This window comes from Pipistrellus hanaki, assembly GCF_964339955.1.
Source record: "Pipistrellus hanaki genome assembly, chromosome: 3".
Lineage (NCBI taxonomy): Eukaryota > Metazoa > Chordata > Mammalia > Chiroptera > Vespertilionidae > Pipistrellus > Pipistrellus hanaki.
This window is the reverse complement of record NC_140505.1, coordinates 57,799,572-57,827,142: the sequence shown is the minus strand read 5'-3', so window position 1 is coordinate 57,827,142 and position 27,571 is coordinate 57,799,572. Positions and strand designations below refer to the sequence as shown.

General features: G+C 32.3%; 1 protein-coding gene across 2 annotated transcripts in view; it reads right to left on the bottom strand.

Moving 5' to 3' along the window:
• Positions 1–27,571, bottom strand: part of DACH1 (dachshund family transcription factor 1) — a gene marked incomplete at its 3' end in the record, with an annotated part of 423,255 nt that overhangs the window by 119,026 nt on the left and 276,658 nt on the right. For both annotated transcript variants that reach the window (XM_084876512.1, XM_084876511.1), the window contains exons 4-6: positions 18,871–19,043; positions 9,466–9,601; positions 6,112–6,246 (exon numbers count right to left, since the gene is read on the bottom strand). In XM_084876512.1, the coding sequence (XP_084732638.1) occupies positions 6,112–6,246; positions 9,466–9,601; positions 18,871–19,043 (444 nt within the window). The remainder of the gene's footprint in view (positions 1–6,111; positions 6,247–9,465; positions 9,602–18,870; positions 19,044–27,571) is intronic.

Genomic DNA, 27,571 nt, shown 5'->3' with positions numbered 1-27,571 from the left:
CAATTACTTTCACAAACGTTCATGTAGAAAGTAATTGATTAGCAGTTTCTTTAGTTATTTTTTCTTAAAAACTGTGCACATTTCAACATTGTCATAAGTAGCCAAACATTCTAAAAAAAATTATGGTGTCAGTTTTCCTATTTGGGATCAAGCATAAATCATAGTAACTGTGACATTATGAATTGTAAACAAATAATAATTTAATTCAGTGGTTCACAATATGTGTATTTTTCCATCTATAAAATCAAGCCATAAACCCATTAGCTAATTTGAGAGTACTAACGTTTTCATGGAATATTTATGTGGGTTAAATGCTCTGGGCATATATTATCTCACTTAACTCTGAAAAGAAATTTATTGTACCCACTAATGCCAGACTCTATACTATGTGTAAAAAGATGATGATAAGACAAAACTTTCACCCACAAGAATTTTGGGCTGAGCACTGTAGGGAAAAGAGACATTTATATCCAGGTAAGGAAAGAAAGAGAACCATCCTGAAAAGGACAGGGACTGTTTAAGAAACATGAAAATTCATTGTGATAGGACAGTCAGCAAGATCCATGGAAAAAATATAAACACCAAAGGCCATGTTTTATAGCAATTGCCCATAATTAGAGGTATAAAATGGGAATATTTTGTTAGGGATTTTCTTAAGTTGTCACTAAAGTATTATTGGAAGCTCTGCTGATCAAAATATAATTCATAAAATAATAAAATCAGTGCTGTAAGAAAGTTCACCCAAGCTTTGTTTTCACATGTAAAATCTGTCATCTACTTAAGGAAGCTCTGGATTCAGAGGCACATAATGTTCAATGTTATGAACTGAGAATTAAAAGCATTGGCATTAAGTTCAACACCGTTACTTCACAGGCTTGGAAAGTGAAGAGTAAAGTCACATGAGTAGGAATTTAGACAGATTGTTTTATAAGAGACTTTGAGATATGCCAAGAGATATTATACCTAAGAGATGAAAGTAAAGGAGCTGCATATTAGAAAATTTTAAAATAAAAATACCCATGGCTTTGTATATGGGTTAACATCAAAATATAGAAATTTCCAAAGAAAAGGGGATTTTACTCTATGTACATCTACACAGTCACATGAGATACAGGTTCGGATTTATAATATACATGTATATATGATTTACTATTGATTACTTTGTATAATGTTAATATAGAATTTAGAAGAAAGCCATTTTTGAACACCCAATCCTAATTTGAGTAAAGTTAGAATTTTTTAAGTTAGAAATATATAGAAAGAAATATATTTCAAAAAGTTGTTTCCACAAACTTGAGAAAAGTAATAGGTGATATAGTTATTTACAAAATATGTTTTGTAGAAAAATGGTCCATAGGTCGCATGTTAAGAATAAAGCAGTAACAAGAGAGGAAATCCAAATCTGGCCAGTTTGTTAACTATTTTTATTACCTTTAGTGCTCTGCTTCAAATCCAGAGTACCAAAATGAAAAACTTTTATACAAGTGTGTTAGTAACTAAACATCTTGAGTACTGCCCACTAAGCAGAATATGCCACAAAAAATGTTTTATGGATTGAAATAAATCCCCTGTATTACCTACTTATAAATAGTTCCTGATTCTAAAATGGCAATGGCATCAATGAAAGAAAATCCTGTAAAGTCACCAATGAAGGAAAGTTTTTATAGTTTTTATGAAAACAAATAAAGGAAAAAAATTCAACTTTTCAGAAAATTAGAATACTTATTAACAAAATAAAAGCTGTACAATTATAACAAAAGGGTTAGTTTTGCATTTTATATTGTTTATTTTACATATTTGGCCTTCAGTGTATATTTACCAAGTGATTACATCATTTTGATAGTCTTAGTCCAAGACTAAAATACACTAATATTACTTAGATATTCAGTAGTTAGTCCAACTCTTTAAGCTTAAGTTTCCTATAATTAGAAAAAGCTGATACCACAGACTTATCTGTATCCTATATTTAATTTTTGGTAATTTAAAAATTCCATAATAACAAAAAATGTACACCAATGAGAAACTAACACTATAAATTAACATCAATGCACAAATATGTGGTGATAGGAGAGTGTAGCCTAGCATAAAGAAACAGTGAATTTAATTATATATTTCAAATGTCAATTATTATTGCCTATTCCACTAAATTTAGACTAAGGGACAACATCAGCAATGTTTTTGGAAATCCAGAAAGCTCTAGAAAACTTGGAATTCGTTTGGGAAAGTAGAAGACAAAATTATTATTATTATTTTTAAAATATAATTTATTGATTTTTCACAGAGAGGAAGAGAGAGGGATAGAGAGTTAGAAACATCGATGAGAGAGAAACATCCATCAGCTGCCTCTTTCACACCCCCTACTGGGGATGTGCCCGCAACTAATGTACATGCCCTTGACCGGAATCGAACCCAGGATCTTTCAATCCGCAGGACTACGCTCTATCCACTGAGCCAAACCAGTCCCGGCGACAAAACTATTTTTGATGCTATGAGCTCTATCACAGTTTTCCTCAGCACATGCCTTTGAAAAACTCCTCATTTTAGTTAAAGTTCATAATATTAAAACCATTTTTCCATACACCTGAGGTAACTGAATAATATTAATATGTCTATTACTTCTTTCTTTTTTCTTCCTTACCTGTCGATATTTTTAGAGAGAGTGGAAGATAGAGGAAAAGACAGAGAGAAACAAGGATGTGAGAGAGACACATCAATTGGTTGCCTCCTACACCAGCCCTGACCAGGGCCCAGGCCAGAGAAGAGCCTGTAACCTAGGTACATACCCTTGAACGGAATCAAACCTGGGACATCTTCAGTCCGCAGGCCAATGCTCTATCCACTGAGCCGGCAAGGGTGCATATTACTTCTTGATACATTAACTAAATTTTTATGTATTATATTTTAAATGTACTTTAATTAACCTATCCCATTAGTGTTCTTATTTTGAAAAATAAGGAGCACATTTACTCAGCACTTAATATTTCTGCTTTTATAGCCACTAGTTCTTCAGCTAATGATGATTCAAATATTCTGTCTAATAGAGTCAATAGCTTTTTAATATTAAAAAGATTTAAAATGTTTAAGAGTTACTGATGTTTAAGATTTAGGACCATAATGATTCTCAGCATACAAATTAACTTCGGTATCTATTCCAATATCAATGTTTTCTTAAAAATTATCATCTTTTGAATGATTTAAAGTGGTAGGCAGTATATTACATATAAAAAGTCCAAGCTTAAAATGACACAAATATATAATTAATTTCTCTACAAATATATGGAAATAAAGTTACTTGTGATAAACAAAATAGAAATGGAGGCATGGATATGGATCACACTGACAGCAGTCAGAGGGGAGTGGATAGAAGTAGGAGAGAAGGAATTAGTCAAAGAACGTATATGTATGACACATAGACACAGATAACAGTGTGGTGATGGCCAGATGGAGGGGAGATGGAGAATGGGGTTATCTGTAATAATATCAACAATAAAAATAAAGCTAATAAAATCATCTGTTTAATACAGATATGTGTAGTAAGAAGGTTATAGGGCTAGTAGTATAAGGCACATGACTACATGATAAATGTAGTCATGAAAGAAAACAATACTTAATTTAGTAGAATCTATCAACCTAGAAAACCTATGAATATTTATTCTTAATTCAGTATAATGAATAATAGATAAGAGTGTGTATAAGAGAAAGAGCAACAGATACCAAAATACTAGTGTAAGAGTATCAATATCTATTATAGTTTCCACAATTACATAACTATATTTAAAATCATAAGATGAATTTAATAGTAATTTTGCATTGCTAAGGGGAATGTTAAAAAATTACTTTTTCTTTATGAAATTTACATTAAAATATTTGTAAATGCAGGGACATGGCCAAAGTCTTTATTCTGACGGGGGAAAAAATAAGTTTGATGGATAAGAAGTACCATTAGTGACATAGAATGATTTTGTATATGTCATGGTTAGAACATTCTAATGTTTCATATAAATGTACATTCTAAAGGCTATGTAATTCCACCTTTTGCCTTCCTAGTAATCCTTAAAGAGTGTAATATTTAGTTGTTATAACTTTTCATCACTATCTCTTAAAATCTTCTAGTAATTTAGTTCAGATCTGTATGCACATATAAACAGTATAGTATGCTTAAAGCAAATGTAATACATACACAGGTGACTCTAAGGAGTTTATAGTCTAGTACTGGAAGCAGACCAATGAAGAAATAACTTCAACAACAAGGCAAATGTTGTAATGAAGTTTTTTCTGTTGGGCACACAGAATAACCAGAAGTGGCGTCCCTAGATCAATCTAGTATGGTATTTCAGGAAAGACTCCATGGTGGCAAAGTATAAAAAATAATATATGATAACAAGGTAGATAGATAGATATTGGATACATAAACAGATAAAACTTATTACTCACAAAAAAATAGTTATAAGAATTATAGGTCAACCTAACTTGAACCATCAGGTTGATGGAAGCTCTCCACTAAAAAGTCCAGTGAGATTTATTTTTTCAGTCATGTCATTGGTCATAACTTTAGTGGTGATCTCCTCAATACCAGCTCTGTCTGTGCTTTTATATTTCTCTCTCAGCCCTTCTCCACCAGTGTTCCACAAGAGAATTAAGCCCTAATATCCTAACATACATTGCATATCATAAGTTAACTTTTCTCTAATACATTTCAAGTGAAAGCAGTCATATGGCATCCAGGGGAAAATTGAGAAATTTTCAGTGGGGCTTTATTCTTTTGAAGAATTGTAGTGGAGAGTGGCTGCTTAACCCAAACAATGAATTATTATATTTAAATATCATTAATTTTATTAAGTAGTTAATAGAATTAACTATTCTATTATTTATATTTTCTCACTAAGTTGATATTCATATGTCTACAAATAAGGTTTTTTATTAAGTATAAAAGGTATATGTCAAAATATACACAAGGCATAGTGTATATAATAGTTTCATTTATTGTTGAGAAAGAACTTGTGGAAACCTTAGTAATAGACAATTAAAGACCTTTTGGCCCACAGATGCATTGCATCTAGTTTGCCTACCTTAGTAATAATACTTGATATCAAATTTCAAAGCAAATCATTAGAAAGTTTCCTTAATGCTGCTGTCTCTCAACTGTGCCTAGATATTGGCATGTTAACACCTGGAGAAATATTATCATTTTCTTGTTGACATTCCATGTTACAGATGGTCAAGTTTTTAGAAATATTGTATTATTTCTCCCTAAAGACTCAGCAAATATGTTTTAATATTGAATGAAAAATATTTTATGTAAACAGTCTTACTTTTTGTGCATAGTCTTTTTGAAGAGAAAAATTTGCTCCACCTTAAATTAGATTTTCTCCAATCCCTTCTTTCTGATTAATCATTTAAGTGCCCAATTTTGTTTATTTTTCTTTTTCATAGCTGATTGTGCTTTTTCTATATTGTATTCCAGACTAGTAATACTTTATCCCTCATGGCTCAGTTGGTTGGAGCATTGTTCTATACACCAAAAGGTTGCAAGTTCAATTCCTGGACAGGCGCATATAAGAGACAATTTATCAATGTTGCATTTTCTCTCTCTCTCTCTCTCTATCTCTCTCTCTCTCTCACTCTCTATCTCTCTCTCTCTCTCTCTCTTTCTCTCTTTCTTCCTTCCTCCCTCTGTCTCTCTCACTCTCCTCTTCTTTCTCTCTAAACATATCCTCAGGGAGGATTAAAAATAATTATTTCCATAATTATCATATGTATATTGCTATTGCTCTATCATGCTAAGTAAAATGACAAGTGGCCCTAAGGGCATTGAGAAAGACAAACAGACCTATGGTACTCAGAGATAACTAAACAAATAGTCTCTCTCTCCTTTTTTTTTTAATGTACCAGAAAATAAATTAACACCTACCTGTTGGATAAGAGAAAAGTAGCAGGTCTTCATTCATATCCCCTTTTTGTTGAGTACGCTTAATATATGCTTAATTCTGTAGGATTTCAAAATGTTTGTATGCCATCTTTTTATGTGATGTAAAAATATAGCTCATTGTGTGATGAAAATCTAGTTCACATGTTGAGCAGAAAAAAATAGGGCACATAATCATACATTACCTTTATCAATATGCATTCTTTTCGATTCATGTCCGAGATCATGACCGGCCAAATCTCCCTCTTTGGGCCCAGGGAGGACGTTTGGTGATAAACCCATCAGCATCTGGTTCATGGACAGCCCATTCTGATGGACAGCTGTCAAGCCCAAAACAAAACAAAGCACACCATAATATACAATGATTAACTTACAGACACCCCTCCCAAATTTATAATGGTTATATATTGGTCTAACTTTAAAATTATAATCTATCTATAAGAATACTGTAAGAATGGATAACTATGGTAAATCTTGAGAATAAGCAGAAAAATAATAAAAAATAATAAAAAATAAATTTATCTGTAGTGTATCATATGCTCTCTCCAGGATATAAACTTCCTTTACTCTGCAAGAAACTCAGTCTAAACATTTGAATGCTCTTTAACACTATGAAGTTAAAATATAATTTTAAAAAATGTAGTGGCATCAGAGAGCAAATAGAGTTTTCACCAAGGTAAGGCATTGAAATAACTGCTTATTTATACTCTAGTAAAAAACAACACAAAAACAAAACAAACAAACTAACAAAACAAAAAAACCACAAGGTTTGATAGCAAAGTACTTCCTTAAAAAATGGGTTTGAGCTCAAATTCTAAAATAAAGTGCCACTTAATATCTATTAAATGGTTATATTATTTAAAACAATAATTGCTTTCCTGAATTATTATATTATCACTATTGAAATAGTAGGTAGATGATAAAACACCCTTATGATTTTCATAATCCAGTTAACAAATTTCTTAATAAATTATCCATGAAAATCTTGATTTTGCCCAAAACTTTGGAAGAAGGAAGAATCATTCCATACAACCTTACTTCCTCTGGAAAAAATGTTTTTAACGTATCACAATACTATTTTAGAAATTACCATTTAAAATCACCATAACAATAATTGTGTCAGGGGAGAATCTTTAATGGGGGATTCTAAAATTAGTAAGTTGAACTTTTTATGAATAGATTAATAATATAATCTTAAAATATGAGGAGTCATATCTTATCATTTCCAAAAACTTAAACAAAAGAAACCTTACATTAGAGAAATCTGGTGGTCACCATCCTAACCTAGTTATCACAAATATTGGAGAAATACCGTATGTCTCCTGAAACAATGCTCTAAGGACACACTAGCATGTCTGAATGTCCCCAGCCAAAATTGCATAACTTAAATCATGAGGAAACATCAAAATTTCCAAACTGAGAGATATTTTATCAAATAAATGATCTGCATTCTTCAAAAACGTCAAGGTATTGAAAGACAAAAAGAATGGGAAACTACTCCAATTAATGAAACTAAAAGAATGAATATGACAAGTAATTGCAGTTTGTAATCCTGGATTGGTTTTGGAACCAGGAAAAAAAATCTTATTAAAAACAGTGAAGGGAAAAAATATTAGGAGTAAAGTTGGTAAAATTAGAATAACATTTGTAGTTCAGAAAACAATACTATAATAATCTTAATTTCCTGATTTTGATCATTGTTCTATGATTATGTAAGAGAAATTCCTTGTTTGTAGAAAATAACCAATGAAGTGTTAAAGATAAAGAAGCTGGTATCTATGATAAGGGCACTAAGATGGCACTATGCCTTTAATCAGGGTCTCCCCTTCAGAGGGATCAACTGATTGGGTAAAGCTGGGTGGTGTATATGTAAGAATTCTTTGTATTATTTTAAAAATTTTTATGTTAGTCTAAAATAAATTTATAAATGTCAAACTAAACACACACATAAATGTGCATATATGTATATGCATGCATATATAAGTCTATATATGTGCATGCATATATAGTTGTCTGTGCATGTTTCTATATTATTTACATTTGAACAATTGTGATAGTCTACACATGAAAAAAATTATCTTGTTTTCATCAAGAATAAAAAATATAATGATTAATAGAAAATATGAATGTATAATAAAATTCAAATTTGTCCATATTTCCATTTAAGTATTATGGAAAAACACTATTCTTTTTTTAGGACAATACCTTTCCAATGTCAATATCTTATTAAAATTATAAATAAAGCAAAATAATCTTCACTAAATTTTTGGTTTTAGTGTCAGCATAGCATAAAACCAGACAGAATGTATTTTATTTGAAAAATGCTTTCAAGTAGTGGTGGTTGGGGTTTACCGGCTCCAGGAATAATGGTCTGGGAATGATTATTAAAAAATAGCTGCAAATCATTTTTACAAAATTAGGGAAATATGTTATAGGCAGGCCAAATCAAGTATTCATATTTAGAACTGTTTTGAGTCATATAATTTTAAAAATTATTGCATACAAATCAACCTAACATTTAACTTATACACTTCATTACTATTCATATTGAGGATTTCTGCTGTACGCAAGTATTCCTGTATAACTTAAAATGATACTTTTTTAGGAAATGATTTTTCTATTGTGAAAATGTTCTCAACAACTATAACTCCAATAAATTTTGTGTGATTAGGTGAAGTTTATAAATTATAACCATAATTTCCGGAAATGATACCTAATTCAAGGAAGGATACAATGAAGACTGATTTATCAACAAAAAAAGTAAGAGTTAATATGTGGTGGTTTTTTTTTTTTAAATAAAACAATATTTGATTCTTGTATAGGATTATACTAAGCAGTTAACTTAGTGGCATTTTAACTGTACTCTCAATTTTCTTGGCCAATAGGATCAAGATTAAATATCTGAAAATGTAATCATGAAATAAAATATAAGCCTACTTTTAGAATTTAATAGTAAGAATACATGACAATAGTATGCATTATTGATTGTTACTAATTCAAATTCTATAATTCACCAATTTCAAGCCTTTTAATTTATGCACTATTTGAATGACTAATAAATATTTTAATTCTATTACTTTGAAATCTATTTTTTGTTCCTTTGTGGCTATCTTTGTTTTTTAAAGAACTAATCTTAAAAATTAGTGAATTTCAAAAATGTCACGGGTAGGATTGAAAGAAAAGAGAAGAAAGAAGATGAATAGTCCATAAGCAGCATACTTAGACACTAGATATTTGAAGTTGGAGGTGTTTACTTCAGAAACTAATCTAGAAGGTTACTTACTTTCTCTAAGTGTTTCATAGCTCAAATCTTTATGTGTGGCATCAAGGAAAGGGAGTTTATATCAGAGCCTGTTAATGTGGTACCATACCTCATGGTATTGCAAACTGGGAAACATAATTTTGAGAGATGGCTATTGCTACAGAGCTTCAGAACATGATACATCTGAGATCTATTTGGAATGAGGGCATTTTGATTAGAAAAGCCAGCTGCACCTAATAAAGTTGAAAACGGTGACAAGTAAAAGTATGAGACCTACGGATTCTGTCGGAAGAGCTCTCAGTCCGTGCAGGGGAGCTGGACACACTGCTGCTGCGATGTGATGATGGGTGACTGCCAGGCCTTCGGCCCTCCTCCAGCGAGGGAGCAGGGGACGGGCTGTCCGGAACACGCTCCTACACCACCATGGGAAGGGAGGGGGAGGAAACAGGTAAATACATTGATCTTTACTTAAGGAATGTTGATTTTTCTCAGTAATATAGAAGCATGAAGGCACACATCTTTTCATCCACATTTGGCTGTATTAAAAGACACCTTTTATCCTGAGCAAACTCAAAGCAGGGAAACTCTAGAAAGAAAATTGTTTCTATAGGCAAATAATGTCAGCCCCCCCTTTGGATTAAAAGGGAGACCAAAAAGAACCAGTTTAGAACCTATTAGATATCAAAGAATTAATAGAATAAAGCAGGTTTCAATTCTAGAGAATTACCAAAACTTAAAGAAATCTTTAAATGTGTTCTATTGCTTCACCAAATGTCTAAGGATCATTTAGCACACAAATTATCAACATTACAGAGAGACCATGATAATAAGACCAGAGGTGTTGTTAATAGCTATTCCATCACAGCCCTGCTCTGAACACACCTGGATAGTCACACTTAAAGGCATCATAGAAATCAGTTTTTTAGTATTGGAATAATTTTATTTGATCCTAATAAATCTAAGACTACCTGCTACTCCTAGCAATTCAAACATATTTTAATGTGGTAATGGAAATTTCATGGAATATATATTAGTTGTGTCTCAGGGTAACTTGATATCATGTTTTCTGATACTGTTCTACAGGTTCCTCTCCATATCTCCCCCTCTGAGCCAGACTAACATGTAAATACACTGCAGAACTCTTGCCAATAAGCTATTATACATGGAGTTACAGATTAAGAAATAAGGCATTTGTTGAAATTTCCTTTTTTGAACAACAAGATATTTATACCATTATATATCAACACACATAGGCCTTGAAGAACTGTCTTTCAATAAGAAATACAAATTTGAAATGGTACAAGTAAACATCTACAGGATATGTAATAAATAATAAATAATTCTTAATTGGGGTGTAATGAAGTAGATATTTAAAAAAGAATTTAAAATACTTAAAAGAAAAAGTTCTAAAATGTATTCGTTCTATAGGAGGCCATTGTGAAGCTATGAATGTCTAATGTTTTATGAAAAACAAAAAATAAATTCAAGGCTATGAACTACCAGTGAGAAAGAGGGTAATTCATGTTCTTGGTCTCAGAGGTTCCATTAGCCCAGGGTATTCTGCAATCCTCCTTTACATTAAATTACCTGGGAAGTTCTTAAACATGACTATGCCTGGGCTTTACACACAGAAATTCTGGCTTAGTGAGTGTTACTATTGAACTGTGTCCCCAGAAAAGATTGAATGTGGCTTCATTTAGAAATAGGGTCATTGCAGATGTAATTGGTTAAAATGATGTCACAGTAAAGTAGAGTGGGCTCTTATTTCAACATGATTGTGGTCCTTACAAGAAGACATTGTTAAGATATGAGGGGAAAATGTCATGTGATGATGGAGGTTGAGACTGGAGTTATGCAGCTGCAAGCCAAGGAATGATCAAGATTGCATCCACCGTTGGAAGATATTGGAGAGTCAAGGAAGGATACTACCTAGAATCACAGAAGCAGCATGCTGCTGCTGATGTCTTGATTTCAGATTCTGGATACTAGAAATGTGAGAGTATTTAGTTATGCTGATTTAAACCACTCACTTTGTGGTACTTCATTATAGCAACTGTATTACACTGAGTCTGAAGTGTAATCCAGACATCAGTATTTTTTAAATCTCTTCAGGTGATTTTAATGGTCATCCAAGATCGAGTACCACTTACTTCATAACCTTTTATTTTTTTCAGTTCTGGGAACATTGTCAATAAATAGATATGCTGAGGCTTAACTTTTGAGGAGCATGACAAACAAATGAAAATAAGAAGAAAAAAATGGTCAAGCTCTTATCCAAAATTTATGAATAAAATGACCTCCCATTATATATTTTTATGGAATAAACAATAACCCATGAAGTAAGAAACTTCATGAAAAAAGATTTGCAAGACCAAACAATAGTATAACCAAAAAAGGAAACAACTATATTCTACTCTCAAAAGTTGCAATGCATATTAGAATCTGTTTTAAAGATAACTTCTTGAAATTTAGACACTTTTGGATGGGTCAAAATGTGCGGATTTGTTTCTGTAATGGATAATTAATTAAAATCTCCCAAAGAACAGATGTTATCAATATTATGCTATAATACTAGTGCTTTCCCTTAATTTATCAGAGGTTAAGAATTAAATGCTATATTTTCTTCAAATTTGGGTTTGGCTGTTGTGTAGGTAAATGTGAACATCATACAATGCATTTTTCTACCCACATAATATAGCATTGCATTTGAAAGACTGAAAATGAGTAAGAGACAGAGGTGGAACAGGAAATATGGAAAGAAGAAGACACATACATACTCCCCAAATGTTAAAAATTTTAAATTAACTTGTTCAAAAAGATTTATGGATTTATAAGAACTTTAGTGGGACTCTTATAGTCTGAATTAAGATATTAAAAATCTATCATATCCTCTATAATAAAAGCCTAATATGCAAATCGGCCAAACAGTGGAACAATTCGGTGGAATGACCTGTCTTGCCTGTGGGCTAGGGGCAGCTCCTGCATTGAGCATCTGCTCACTGTGGTCAGTGTGCATCACAGAGACCAGTCGTGAGATAGGTCTGTGATGCTCAATGCAGGAGCTGCCCCTGGCTCACAGGCCCCAGGTGAGCCAAGGTGGGTGCCAGGGGGTACCCCGATCACCCTGCTGGTTGCCCTACAGATCGGCTCTAATCGCTAGGCAGGCCCACAGATCCTACTCATGCATGAATTTTGTGCAGTGGGACTCTAGTATATAGATAACTGTATACATGATTAGAGATATTCTATAAATAATATAACCTTGATATCTATAAATTCTAATAAAAAGAACAAGTAAAACTAATACAAAATAACATTAAATATAAACTGTAATTGAAAAAAAACTAAAAAAAATATATAAAAAAGACAAAACTAGAAGATGTAAGTTTGTCTATTCTTTAAAACTAATTTCTAATACATCTAACTCAACACTTGCATTGTATAGAAACACCTGGAATGTATTCAAGAAAGAACATTGCTATACTTTTATATAAACACAATTTTCTAATGCTGGCTGGGTGGCACAGTTGGTCGGAGTGTTGTCTCATACACCAAAAGGCTGTACGTTTGATTCCCAGTCAGGGCACATAGTTAGGTAGTGGGTTTGATCCTCCGTTGGGATATATTGGAGGCAACCAATCAAAGTGTCTCACATAAATGTTTCTCTCTAAACAAATTTTCAGGTGAGGATTAAAAAAATAAATGAAATAAATTTTAAAAAGTAAAAATAAATTAAATTAAATTTTCTAAATTAACTTTTCCATTTTATTCAATAGGTCACCCACAGATAAGTTTATTCATAAGTCCACTTTAATATTTATCTTAATGATTATATAAGTGATCATAATTTCAGTGTCTCAGGTTTGGCTGAATAGACATAAAGTGCAATCTGGAAATAAATCTATCCTTCTAAAATCATTTTGCAAGTCTGAGTTTCCTGTCATAATAGATTTCATAGTAGTCCTAATGGAAAACATGAGAAACTGATTTTTTCCTGAGTATTTAACTCATAAAATACTTAAATATTTAATGCATAACACTCTAGAAACAATGTTTACACCATTAAAACAAATTATATTTTTATTTTCCCCACATAAGTATAAAAGTATTTAATAGTCAATATATTTCATTGTCAAAGTTTACTCAAATAGTTCTTTTCATTTATGCATTATTCACTCTCACATTTACACAGACAAAATACTCTAAAGATCACAATAATTAAAAAAATAAACTAGATTAAAATGTTAATGTAAAATATGCTGTAAAGGCATAATTTTAGGCTTAGGGAATATGTAAAATTATAATATTTAATTTAGCTTTAGCTTATTTTTCCTTTATATTTTTTGTCTATGAACAAAGGATACAAAGAGAATACTTAATACTTTTGTTGCAAGAACATATTTAATTCATGCAAATTTTTATTATGTAAAAGCTTAAGTATTCAATTGAAACTTTCTATAAATCGAGATATAACATATTCAGTCATTTCACTTAATGTATAATTTCAATCTTTAGAACATGATGTATGTTCTTTGAAGAATTTCATTAAAGGAAAATCCATTGAGTAAGTATAATTTTAATACATTGTTGTACAATAAATTAATTTATTTCAACAGCTTAATTCTTTTATCATGTTTATATGCTTTCCTTTCCTGAGTTTTCTGTGAGATGGAGAATAAGGGAGACATTAAATGATTGCTTAGGAGAGAATCTTAAAATGATTACTGAAACAAAACAGATAATGAGTTTTATTCAGACATAAGAAAGAAGCAGTTCCATGTCTGTAGGGAAACTATGTAAACTGGTAATGTCATTTCATTTGTGTAATAACCTTTAACCTCCAAGATGGGACTGAAGTAGGACAAAGAGGAAGAATATTTAATTTAATACTTCAACACATTGTTTTATAGTCTTGCATCACAAATCCACCAATCAATAAAGCACAATCTTTTGCAATCTTCCATCTTTATAAAACAAGCCACAATAATAAATGAAAATTTAAGAGGAATACTCTCTCACGGTAAGAAAAAAAAGAGGTCATACTAATCAACTAATGCTAACAGAATAACAATAAAGGAAAAGCTGCATTTATTGCCTCTGGGTAGAATAAGAAGTATTGGTCTCTAGGATAATTCAGAATCAAAGGTTGAATTCAAAAAGATGTATTATAAAATAAAAAAGTATATAATGTTCAGTATTATATTCATATGATTAACTAAACATTTAAAAAATTACATTGTCTAAATGCCTCCTATTCACCACAAACTGCATTATATTTTATCAGCTTAAAATATTTTTTTAGAGTAAGTCTAAACACAGCTCATTTCCCTAAAGAATTATTTTCATTTAGCTTTACTTTATGTCTCTCTCTTTTTAATTATTTTCATTTTCATCTATCAGTTAAATATTCTGACACTAAATATGCTATAGATGTGGGGAGAAGATATTTCTATCCTTAAATGTTCTCTTGATATAACTTTTAACTTACAAAACTGAAGTTGGCCAGCACTTTGCATAACCTAAACACCTGAACTTTAATACAACTCAGACTTAGGTAAAAAAAAATATATATAGACTGGACACATAATATGCTCCAGTGTCCTAGGTTCTGCCTATGTATAAATAAACAAAACTAAGGAAAGTCCTGTCCCCCATGCAGCATGTATCATAAACTAGTATATGTTGTTAATGAAGTCCAAAATCATACACACTGCTTAAGTGTGGCATCCAAATTCCTTGTTCTGGGAACATAAACAGAGAAGATAAATGGTAGAATTGGGATTCTGGATTTAGGAAAATGTTAAAAGGACTTCTCGAAGACATAGTAAATGGTGTTAATAAACTTGCATCTGATACAGGCTAAGGCAACCCCCATGGAAACTCCATGACTCAAAACTCTAAACTGTTGCCTCAAGAGATTTTTGCATAGCCCTTTGTATTTGTTTTGATGATGACACTCAAGAAATACTCAGTTTTGCTCAATGTAAAAGTGGTGGGACCCATAAGTATAATCATAACCAACTTAATTTTATTCTCCTGTTATCTCTCCAAACTTATTCAATGGTGGAAGACGCAATATTTTCCACAGGCCACTTCAAAATTTCCCAGGTTACTATTTGGCAATTCAATGAGTACAGTTATTTTACCTAGTCACACACAGTTTTGACTCAAATTATAATTCACATCTATGTAATAATAAACATGAAAATCTTGATTAAAAGAAGACACTTGCCGAAACTGGGTTGGCTCAGTGGATAGAGCATTGGTGTGGACTGAAAGGTCCCAGGTTCGATTCCGGCCAAGGGCATGTATATTGGTTGCAGGCACATCTCCGGTAGGGGGTGTGCAGAGGCAGCTGGTAGATGTTTCTCTCTCATCGACATTTCTAGCTCTCTATCCCTCTCTCTTCCTCTCTGTGGAAAGTCAATAATATATATATAATTTTTTTAAAGACATTTTCCTTTACAACACTGAAGGAAGGGAGCATACAAAGCAGGAAGCAAGGAAGGCAAGTTAAATTCTGACTTGGCCAATGCTGCCATTATTTAGCATTACTCTCTCTGGGCACAGCTCATGTTTGAAGCCAACTTTTTATCTATTGAAGGCACTGTGCTTGTTCTTAGAGGCCACCGCCAATAAATCAAATTGAGTTTAAGTTCTTCTGCCCCTGAATTTTCTACATAGTTATAACCGGATGCTTAATTCAAGTGGGCATGGGGGCAAGACTATTTAAAGATGGCATTTCCACCAGAAGTTCATCATGTCTGCTTAATTTCATTTTATGATGCCAGCCATCCCTGATGACCATGGGCTAGACTCACCACTTCATTAGAACTTGCAATTTGGTTATACTCTTAGTATATCATTTCTTATTCATTTAGTTGTTAGAAGACATACACAAACATAAATTTCCTTATAAAATTATTTGGTTATCTTGAGGTACAGTTTATATGGGAAACGCTTAACTCCACCACCCTCTTTGTAAACCTTTATCTGTCCTTTAAAAGAATCAATTCCCTACAATTATCTAAAGGTGAACAATGAGTTTATATTTTATATTGTTACAAGCTCGTGGATTTAAATGTATGAGATCTGTTTGAATACAGAGATGTACGGTATCCTTAGTGGTGGTTGTGTTTCAATATTTTCTTTTCCTTGTTATTGTCCTTTTTCCATTTTTAATATCAATACTCAAACATTAAAATAAAACACATTAACTACTTTTCTAAATCCAGGTATAAATTATATGAAATCTATTTTCATGAGAGAAACATTTATGTCTAAAAGTAATGCACATATCTAGAATTATTTATGGTTTCCCCAAAATAAACTCTTCTGTATCTAAGAAAAACATGAGACATGTGACATTGCTCTAATATTTTAATCTACTTGGGAAATCAGGTCACTCTGGTTCTAGCTTTTATAATCATTAAACATTTTAAACTTCATGCATATAAAGCCCTATTTATTAAAGTAGCATCTTAAGGTAATTCTTTGAAGGAAAGTATTAGAGAATGAAAAATTTATTCTTTGTATTGTTTACTAGTTTTCCCCCCAAGGTTTAATTCTTTAAATGAGAATGGCATAAAGTTTTATGTTTCTCTCACACACAATACTAGCTAGCATGCGCACGCGCACACACACACATCAACAAAGAAAATTAACAAATTTAAATCACATTTCCTAGTCTTAGAAAAACTTATAATGCAGTGTAAATATATGTTTATTCAATATTGTAGAATAAGAAATCTTTCTCAAACCCATGTTTTAAATCCCTAAAATTTACTGCCTTTCTTTTTTCCAATTTTCAATTATTTTCCCACAAGAACCTTTTTTCCGAAGTCCTTTTGATATCATTGTGAATTTATTAAATAAAAAGTGAAAAAAATATTGATTCATTTTGGGGGATTTGTGGTTACTTGATGAATTATACCCAAAGATAATCAATTAGTAGAACATTTCATCCTATTAGGAATTCTCTAATGACAAGAAGAATTGATTTCTTGCTTTATACTGTTTATTTTCCTCAGTGATTTAAGGCAATACAAATAATACATCCTTTTATAATGTGGAAATGGTACAAAGATCATATAAATAGATAATATGATAATTTAGAGTTTTAATATTTAAAAGTATCTAAAAATTCTAAATCAATGGACTGGAAAAGAAACAATATGAATAAATGCAAATTCTTAATACAAGTAAAATATGTAGAATTGGCCTAGAATTTCATGTCAGAAAGGCATGACATTTACTGAGTCACAAATTCAACTAGCAAAATAGTTCTATGAATTATGATTACATTTATATGCTCTTACTTAAATTGAGGTTTATGCCAGTACTGTATCTCTCTACTGTCCAGTTCACTTTTAGAATTTCAACAAAGTTATATGGGAAGGGTTGGGGAGGAGGTGGGTAATATTTTAATGGTCAACCAAAAAGCTTGATGAGAAATGGTCAGAAAAAAAACCAGATTATTTGCTCTAGAGGAAAGTAACACTACAGATGACCTAGACAGTAAGATGTTTAGAACACAGGAGAATTCATAGATATTTTCCTTCCAAAAAAACCCAAAAACATATTATATATATATATATATATATATATATATATATATATATATATATGACAAAGTTAAGGTAGCAACTATGGAAATGAAAATTTTAATTTGATTCAGGAATACCTCCCTCATTCTTATATTTGCTAAAGATATCAGAGGTCTTCTACAAAGGCTCAGTTACATAAAAATGGATAAGGAGAATACAGGAGTTATTTATCCACCATGGGGGAAGCTCAATTATATAACAGCTAATATTCCAAGCTTATGTCTTCATGTTCCATGAATGTTAAGTAATAAAGATATATAGGTATCACAAATACATAATAGACTACTACAGAGCTTATAATAATTTAATATATTCTTATAGATAATGACCACTAGCTGTTTAAATCAGAATTAATATTTTCTAAACAGTATATGTTCATTTCCTCCTTAGAATCATTTCACAAAAATATTTCTTGTAGTACAAAAAAATCAGTCGGATAAAGTTTAAATTTAATACTTGGTAAACTTCATGATGAAAGTTTACTTTGAAAGCAAATAACAATGTTATAGAAGCACTGTGTTCATTTACTAATTTTCTTTTGTTCAGCACTTTCAATTTTTTTCCCCCATTGCCAAATCATATGGCTGGATAGTGTTTGAGAGGTGAGTTTAAGCTACCACAACCTAAGACTCAGAAGGGTTAGAGTTCACCAGAGCTCTAATACAAGAATCACAGCTAGTAAGTGGCAGAGACATAATTTAATATTCTGATCTTCTGAAAGCAAATCACTATTTTCCACATATTAAGATTCATAACACCACAAACACACACATGCATGGATGCATGCATGCACACACACAACCAGACATATAAGCACACACAAAATTTAAACATATCATTTAATGCCCTATGTTTCTCCTTTAATATATATGGTAGACAACTTGAAATTAGTCTAGCCTGCCTAATCTTTTACCGCTGGTTCTAATTACTACAAGTTATTTTTTTTTCATACTCTACTCACTATCATTTAACTTTCTGAAGTTAGAATTACTTGTGGAATAGAAAAACAGATTAAGAGACAGTGGCTTAAGATGATGTTTGGTGTCAGCCCAAACAATCCTGGGAGAAACAATTACCTTAATAACAGATGTCTCCACTCTGGATGGGGGGCTCTGAACTTGCGCTGCCGCCGCCATGTTTGCAATGGTGCTAAGATGGTTCATCTGGCTCATTGCCATGGTGACAGATGCTGGAGGTAGGCTGACAGGAATTAGAGGGTGGGGCATCATCATAAAAGGAAGTTCCAGTCCTATAAAAAAATACACATATATCATCATTGCTCTGGTCAAATAAAACTATGAAACATGGCATGTACCATTTATTAAAATGGTTAAAAACATACATCGTTGAAGATTGAACCATTCAATAATGTCCTAATAATGACAGTCAAAGGAGAAATATTGGTCCTCTTTGTATGTAACAAAACCCACTTGTCACTCAGGGAAATTATGATTACAGCTAACTAGTTTGCTGTCATGTTTTATCACATCACCACTCTTCATGTGTGCAGTTCAAATGGCCACTTCTTTGCCAAATTATTCTTCTGACCAGCCTAATTCTTGTTTAAAATACTAGGGCTTCCTTTAACTGATCACAGTTAGTTTTCTAATGTAGTATGTTTCTATTGTATTATGTCCTATATATTTCATTTTCTTTGCAACTACCATTTTCAGTGCTAAAAATGCCATCATACCAGTTGGCAGAAGGTGGCCTTGTTGAAGTTGGTGGAGCGGATGGCCAACCGGAAGGCCATGCGTCCTTGGCATGCAGGGGTGGGTGACAGAAGCCTGAGATCCCAGGCGTGGGGAAGAGAACAGTGTTTCCTTACCCATAGAACCATCATTTCTGCACGTGGGGAATGAGTATACATTCTTTGGATACGATAATTTTCCAAATCTTCTAATGACTCACTTGAAATGAGGTCTTAAAAAGAATATTCCATTTTGGAGATTGGTTAAATTATTTCTTAGGAAATAAGCTAATTACCCCTGCATTCTGTTTTCTTTCTGTTTTTCTAGTTCTTAGATAATTTCTCAATTTAAAAAAAAATAAAATTTCTACAGCAGTTAGGTTATTTGCAGAGAATAATCCTGTTCAATTAACCATCTTAATATAAAATGAGCTCTATTGTATGCCTAAAGAATTTGTTACTTCCTTGAAATGAAGCACACTGATAGTTATAGAATGCAAAGGTATCCTTGTAAACAATATCCTAGTTTCCATACAGAGTTCAAGTTCCTCACTTAATTCCACCGCAAATGCTAAACATGGAACCATTAAATGCCCACCCTGTTAGACATAGTGGAGAGAACTCAAAAGATTGTTTTACAAAAGAAAATAATGTCAAAGCAATAAATTAAATATATGTGAATTAACAGACACATCATTTGTTTTCAACTTCAGAGAAATAAAAGTTTATGACTGTGTTAATATCAGTGCCAAAGTCAAAACACTACAGTCAAGGGCTCGCATTTCAGTAGTAGTGGCCACATCATTTAAATTTTGATCTCACCAAATTAAATTATCTTAACACTAATTTATTGCTTAACTGAGTCTGTCGAATATATGAACTACCAAATTAAAAATGTTTTGTAATATCCTTGTCAGCTTATGGGATTTCCTTTCTTAAAAAAAAGATACCATATTTTTATGTAATATGCTTAGAAACTGCAAAGTTGGTACAGCTCCAATTGAAATGCTTTAGCTCTATTAAAAGCTTCATTGTAAAATCTCTATGACACAGTTTTTAATGAAGAATACTTAGTTACTGCCATGATTTTTTTCCATTTACTTCATGAAGACAGTTAAGGTTCAATATAAATTCAAACTCATTAGCTCAATACTGTCTGGATCTTAGAGTAAATTGTTCAGAAGTGGGTAATGAAAACTCAATTCAAGTTCTTCAGCAATCAAACAAAGCAATTTTATTAAACAATGAAAAAAATCAATTAAATGTATATCGTTATTATCTTTATTATTTTATAAAAAACCATGACAGCTTTTGGCATAAAAATAAGTTTAAAGCTTCTTATGAAAATGACTCATAAAAGAATTCTTCCAGTTTACTCTTAGTCTGTGATGTAAATATTTACTTTTATATTCACAAATTTATGTACCTTATTTCTCTACTCATGACTTATTTGATAATTATATTAAGGTCCTAGTCAAATGTGCAAAAGCTATAAATAGGTGAATTTTTCAAATATATGATGGCAGGAGAATATTCAGTGACAAAACAGTTTAAACATTTCCACATTATATTGCCATTATGAAAGCATATGCAAATTTTTTTAATTGCATGAAGAAATGATTATGTTATCAATTAATACAAGAAATGGAACATACTCACTATTTGGATATAGAAACAATACTGCAATAGGTGATATTTGAATATGAGAACTGCATTGAAAATATATGATTAATAGTTAATTTTCTCTAATGTTATATTTCATTAAAATATCCAACAATGCAAGGATTATATTTTTATAATAGATTGCTTATTTGAGGATAATTAATATATGGAGTAGAGAATGATATTCATATCTATTATTTTAGATTAAGTCTAAGTTCTGTTTATAACTATTATCTACTGTTTTTCTGTTTACTTGAACTAATTTCTTTTTTTATTTGAATTCTGATTGCCAGTTGATAAGTGGGAAAAGTCATTTTTTCAAATGTATTTTAATTTCACTCATATATTAATAGAAAAGCAATGTAAATCTACATATTAACATTATCAAGGTGTAAAATATCAAGCTAAAATTCTGATTAAATCATCTGGAAAACAGGGGTTAGGCAAAATACTATCTGTTTTCACATCTATTTTGCATCGTAGGACATCAGGCCCTTGTGAAAGGATACATATTAATCATCTATATATAAATTTTCCATAGCAAGTTCATAACACTAGATGGAATTTTCCCACTACATAAAATGCTGCTAGACATCTATACCAATCATCATTTGTTAAATACACATGATGTTAGCTCATTTAGGTAATAAATAGAGCAAACAATTAAGAAACTAAGTCTGATGAAAAATATACAATATGTAACTAAGTCAGCTGTAAGTGATTTCTGCATTATTTATAACACCCATCTCCTCTATTAGCATGAATAAATAAGAATTAAAAGTAGGCCACTTCAGAACAAGACATGCCCACAGTTATTAAATGTGTAACTTCAACTGCTTCGGTTTAAGGCAATATATTTAGTGACATAAGCTATTATGCCACATACAAAGATACAGGAGATATATATATATATATATATACCTTTAAGATTAAGGTTTACTATTATGATCACATGAAAACTTACACGAGATAGAAGATTCAATATACAAGAAACATTTCAGAAACAGAAAGTAACTAATTTCTTGTCTTTGATTCTTATAAAATCATGCTGGTTTTTTTACTTCATAGTGGAATAAAAAGACAAAGTTGAGATAGCCTTAGTATGGCCTCATAGTAGAATAAAAAGACAAAGTTGAGATAGCCTTAGTATGTACTATAACAGGGTATTGGAGCATGCAATAATAATTTAAAAAACTCGCCAAGACCGGTTTGGCTCACTGGATAGAGCGTCGGCCTGCGGACTGAAAGGTCCCGGGTTCGATTCCGGTCAGGGGCATGTACCTTGGTTGCGGGCACATCCCCAGTAAAGAGGCAGCTGGTGGATGTTTCTCTCCCATCAATGTTTCTAACTCTCTGTCCCTCTCAATTCCTCTCTGTGTAAAATCAATAAAAAAATATATTTAAAAAAAAATAATAAAAAAAAAATAATTTAAAAAACTCATAAAATATAATAAAAGTATATAATGGCTTGAGCCCAAGAAAATGGTCATCAGCTCATGAAAAGATTCAGAGACTGCATCCCCTTCTCTGATTTTTTTAATCTATAATCAGCTTTTAATGTTGAGGGGAGGGCACTAACAGGATATCCTATATTTGGTTCTACAAACAAATGTGGAGGAGCACTGGAACGGTCTTAGCTGGGCACCTGCTTAAACAGATGTAGGCAGATGCACACTGCTGATAGCAGAACATGACAGCCAGCTTCTATATGATGAAATTAATGATTGTAAGCAGCAGCACCATGAGGGCAGCTACTAATGCTGTGGCATGAGTTTTGGTGGGGTGATATTAACACATGTAGTGTCTTGCAGCAACCAGATGTAAGTAGGTATATGAATGTAAGAGAGAAAATTGTAATTAAGACCAACTACCAATTTGATCTCTAGCTAAAAAGTCCCAATTGTGCATTTACATTATCTGAAAAAAATTCATTACCCTGCCTAATTACACTGACATCATAGCAGCACAATTCATAATAGCTAAGATTTGGAAACAGCCTAAGTGCCCATCAGCAGATGAGTGGATTAGAAAACTGTGGTACGTCTACACAATGGAATACTAGGCTGCTGTAAAAATGAAGGAACTCTTACCATCCCTAACAGCATGGATGGACCTGGAGAGCATTATGCTAAGTGAAATAAGCCAGTTGGAGAAAGATAAATATCACATGATCTCAATCATTTGTGGTATATAATAAACAACATAAACTGATGAACAAAAATGACAGACAGAGAATCATTAAACAGACCATCAAACCTAAGAGGGAAGTCAGGGGAGGGAGAAAGAGGGTTAGAAATTAACCAAAAAAGGCTTGCATGCATGCATATAAGCATAAGCAATGGTCACAGACAAAGGGGGATTAGGGCATGTGCTGAGAGGGGAGGGGGCAATAAGGAGAAAAAGAGCTATAGGTAATACCTTAATAAAGAAAAATAAAAAGAACTATCAATAAGCACATGTTCAAATATATGGGACTTATTTCCAAAAGTGATTTCATGGGCTTAGTTTTCATTTCATGTAAACAGATGTGTGTTCCTCAATGATTAACAAGGTGATCTTAAATTTTGTTTAACTAAATTCAAGCTGTAAGGACAATGTATGGGAGAGAATTCTCTCTCCCTTAAACCCACAGAACTCCAACATTAAAACATGGTTATAGGTTCTGAGAAAACAAAAAACCTAACATACTATTTCTGGTTGTTTTTTTTATTATTATTATCTCAGAGCATTTTCCTTGGCTTACCTCCAAGTCATGTTTTTTGGTGTATTTTATGATGCTTATTTTATGGTGGGACAGGATGTAAAGACAGTATAGCTTTCACTGCTCTAAGGGTAACCAGATACTGAACAGTCAGAACTGATGAGTTACAAATATAAATTTGTATTAATTTCTCTCCAATTATCACCTTTAAACTTGCTCTGTCACGTTCCCTTTTCTGCCTCTTAATAACCTTGAGCAGATTTTGAGTATTCTAGTTAACATTTATCTCTGCCTCACCATCCCATCAACACTGGCCAGCACTCCAGCCTAGCTCTGCATCTGTCCTCCTCCTCCATTGCTTCTACTGGGTAGTGACATAAAGTCTCCTATCCAATCGGTACCTGCTCAAGTCTTCCCTGTACAGTCACTCCTATGGCTGTGCTTAAGGGCCTTTGACATGTCTAAATGCTAAGTATCTCCTATTAAGTAATGTCTGATGCTTAAGGGAGGCTTTCCAAGGGAACCTCCTAACTGTACAAGTCCCTTTAGCTTCCTGTTCTTCCAAAACTACCATTGTCCCTTGATACTAGGCCTTCTCATGCAGTGGGTCTGGTTGTCCTGATGATGTCCACTCTCCATATACTGATACATTTTCTCCATTCCTTATCACCCTGCTCAAACATGTACAAAACACAAAGCATCAGTTCACATCAAAGCAGAAATTCAATTTGAAATGAAATGGAGATGTGTGATCCTTGAGGAATTCTCTTGGAACTCCCTTCCCTTTACTTGGTGGTGAAAAAGACCCTCATAAAAGGGATTCAGAGACAGAGAAACATTAATCAGATGCTCAACCTCAGAGGGAAGGTAGGGAAGGGTTGGGGTAAGGAGGGAGATCAACCAAAGACTTGTATTCATACATATAAGCATAACCAATGGACAGAGACAACAGAGGGTGAGGGCATGTACAGGAGTGGGGTGGGGGACAATGGAGGATATGGACATATATGTAATACCTTAATCAATAAAAAAATCAATTAATAAAAAGGGGTATCACTAAGCCACAGCCCTCCCCAATAGGTGCTATCTCTTCACTATAATTATTTCTTTAAATCCTCTCTCCCTGCTATCTTTCCCCTTCCAAATGGTAGAAGGATATTTGTGGAGTATAGAGTGATATGATAGTAATGCTGATTCAACTGCTATTCACAAATACCAATACTATTTTACTTTTTAATTCTTTAATTTCTAGTACCTTTTGTTCTTGTGTGGGACCATAGCATAGTTAACAGAACCAACAACAGATATGGATGTATTACAAATAAAATTTTAGTAACTGGTTCTTGTAAATAAACTGAAATAAAGGGAAAGAACGGTTTGAAATGTCATTTTACAAATCAATTGAAACTTCAAATTAATGAGACAAAATTTCAAAGACAAAAGATTACCATGAATAAAAAAATTAAGGAGAGTTTAAATTTGGAGATAATCATTATTGAAAGAAAGATCACTTTATTTTTTTAATACAATTTTTAGGTACAAAAGAAAAATGAAAAATGTTTTGGGTAAGGATATTAACACTGTTCCTCTTTAATGAAAAAACAAAACAAAAACAAAAAACAACAACAAAAAAAAACTTTGGTGTCTGTAAGAGTAGCATCAATTAAAACCCTAGCCTGAGTTATTATATTTATTACTGAGTCCTAAGTGTATATAATGAGGCTTAGATTTCAAAAGAGAAGCCAGTACAGTATTACTTTATAAGGTTTTTTGCTGGGATGCATGTAAAATAAACACAAAATTAAGTGATCTGTAAAAAATAAATGTCTTTTAAACAACCATACATTAGAATAGCAAAAGTATCTTTAAATATTATTATCCTTTATAGGTATGTTGACATGCAACTTATTTGTTCAGATTTTCCCACAAGCTGACCCTGATAAAGGAGGCAAATCTCAAAGGGACTAATGGTCACACCACTGCTTAGTGAGTGACGCTGATAGACCCTGACGGGAACCTGACATTGTCAAGATGCGTTTACAATGAAAATGATGGCAAGAGCAAGCATTTACTCCACACCATTGGAGACCACTTAGAAGGATGTCAATGGCATTTTAACAATGGAAACAAGACCACTAAGTAAAAGTAAATACTAGTCACAGGTGCTACAGATGTTCAGCTGTAATTTCAGCGGTGGGAGGGAATAAACAAGTTACTATCTTTTAGAGGATTAACTTCACCCTAATGAAATGTCAGCAGTAATACCAGTACTTTGCATAAATAGGAGAAAGCCTTCTCATGAGTTACTGTAATGTAATCTTTTAAAGCTGTTTCTGGAGAACAATCCAAGCTCCGTGGATCCAAGGTAGCACACATAAACACTGAAATCTTCCGGCTCAATTCCATCAAATTGCTTTATTTTAAAATGAGAAAAGCTATGTTTAAAGCTTCAATTAATTAGGGGAAGAATTTTAAATATCCCAGTTTAAGAGCTCTGTTTTAGCAAAAGAAAAAAAAAAACACACAAAAACCCTCAAGTGGTTCCTAATTGGTTTAGGTTAGTTGTCGGCAAACTCATTAGTCAACAGAGCCAAATATCAGCAGTACAAGGAGTGAAATTTCTTGTGAGAGCCACATTTTTTAAACTTAAACGATATAGGTAGGCATATTGTTATTAACTTAATTAGGGTACTCCTAAGCTGGCCTTTGCTAATAACTCAAGGAGCCAAAGAGCTGCATGTGGCTCACGAGCCGCAGTTTGCCGACCACTGGTTTATGTGCTACCGGAGTCTAACTAGGTATTAGGCTATTTCCAGAGTCTAAAATTTATATATGCACACATATCATGTTTGATTTAGAAGTTCTGGGGAAAAACAGAACCGGCTGGATGTCATATATCCAAATCTACTTAGCTTATATTCTGTTATTGATTCATTTTTGTCTTAGAGAGAAAGAACAAGATTGTCATGAGTTCCAATAAATATGAGTCATTTAGGAAAACATGCTGTTTACTCCAAAATAATTAGACATATTTGTTTGGCTACCTATCATTAACTAAACTGTACTCTCTGTTACCTGAGTGTTAAATATTTAATTAGGAATTTCAAACTCTTGTCATATAAGGGTCTTTTTTATTTTACCTGTGAATATAAAGATATTTTGATATGTTTTGTTTTATCCATAGTGCTAGAGCTATCAGTGTCTGGGACTCATCTGCACAATTATAGTAGTTAAATACCTTCACCAAGTTGAAATACTTCTATTGCCTTGCATACTCCACCATGTTGTTGAGAATAATGTAAATTAACATGCTGCACAAAATAACACCAAAATATTGGAAATAAGAACTACTTATTTAAAACAAATTGCTTAAATATTCTTTACCATGGCTAATGACAGCTGAACTAGAAAAAATAAGAAACAAATTATTAAATCAGAGCTGAAGTTCAAGTCACCAATGTCAGACGGAATACATAAAGGATCCTTCAAGAGCAGGTAGATAGTACTAAAAATATTTATCTTAAGAATCTTTGAAGAATCACAGAAAACCAAAACAACATTAGGAACCTTAAGATAGACAATGGCTTCCATTTTAAATGGCCTTGATTTTGAACTCATAAATATTATTTGATGGAGGTAATATATATACAGAATGCAATGCTTTATGCATTTTTTTTTATATCATATCAAATCCCAGACAGTTTTGATGCAACTTAAAATAAGA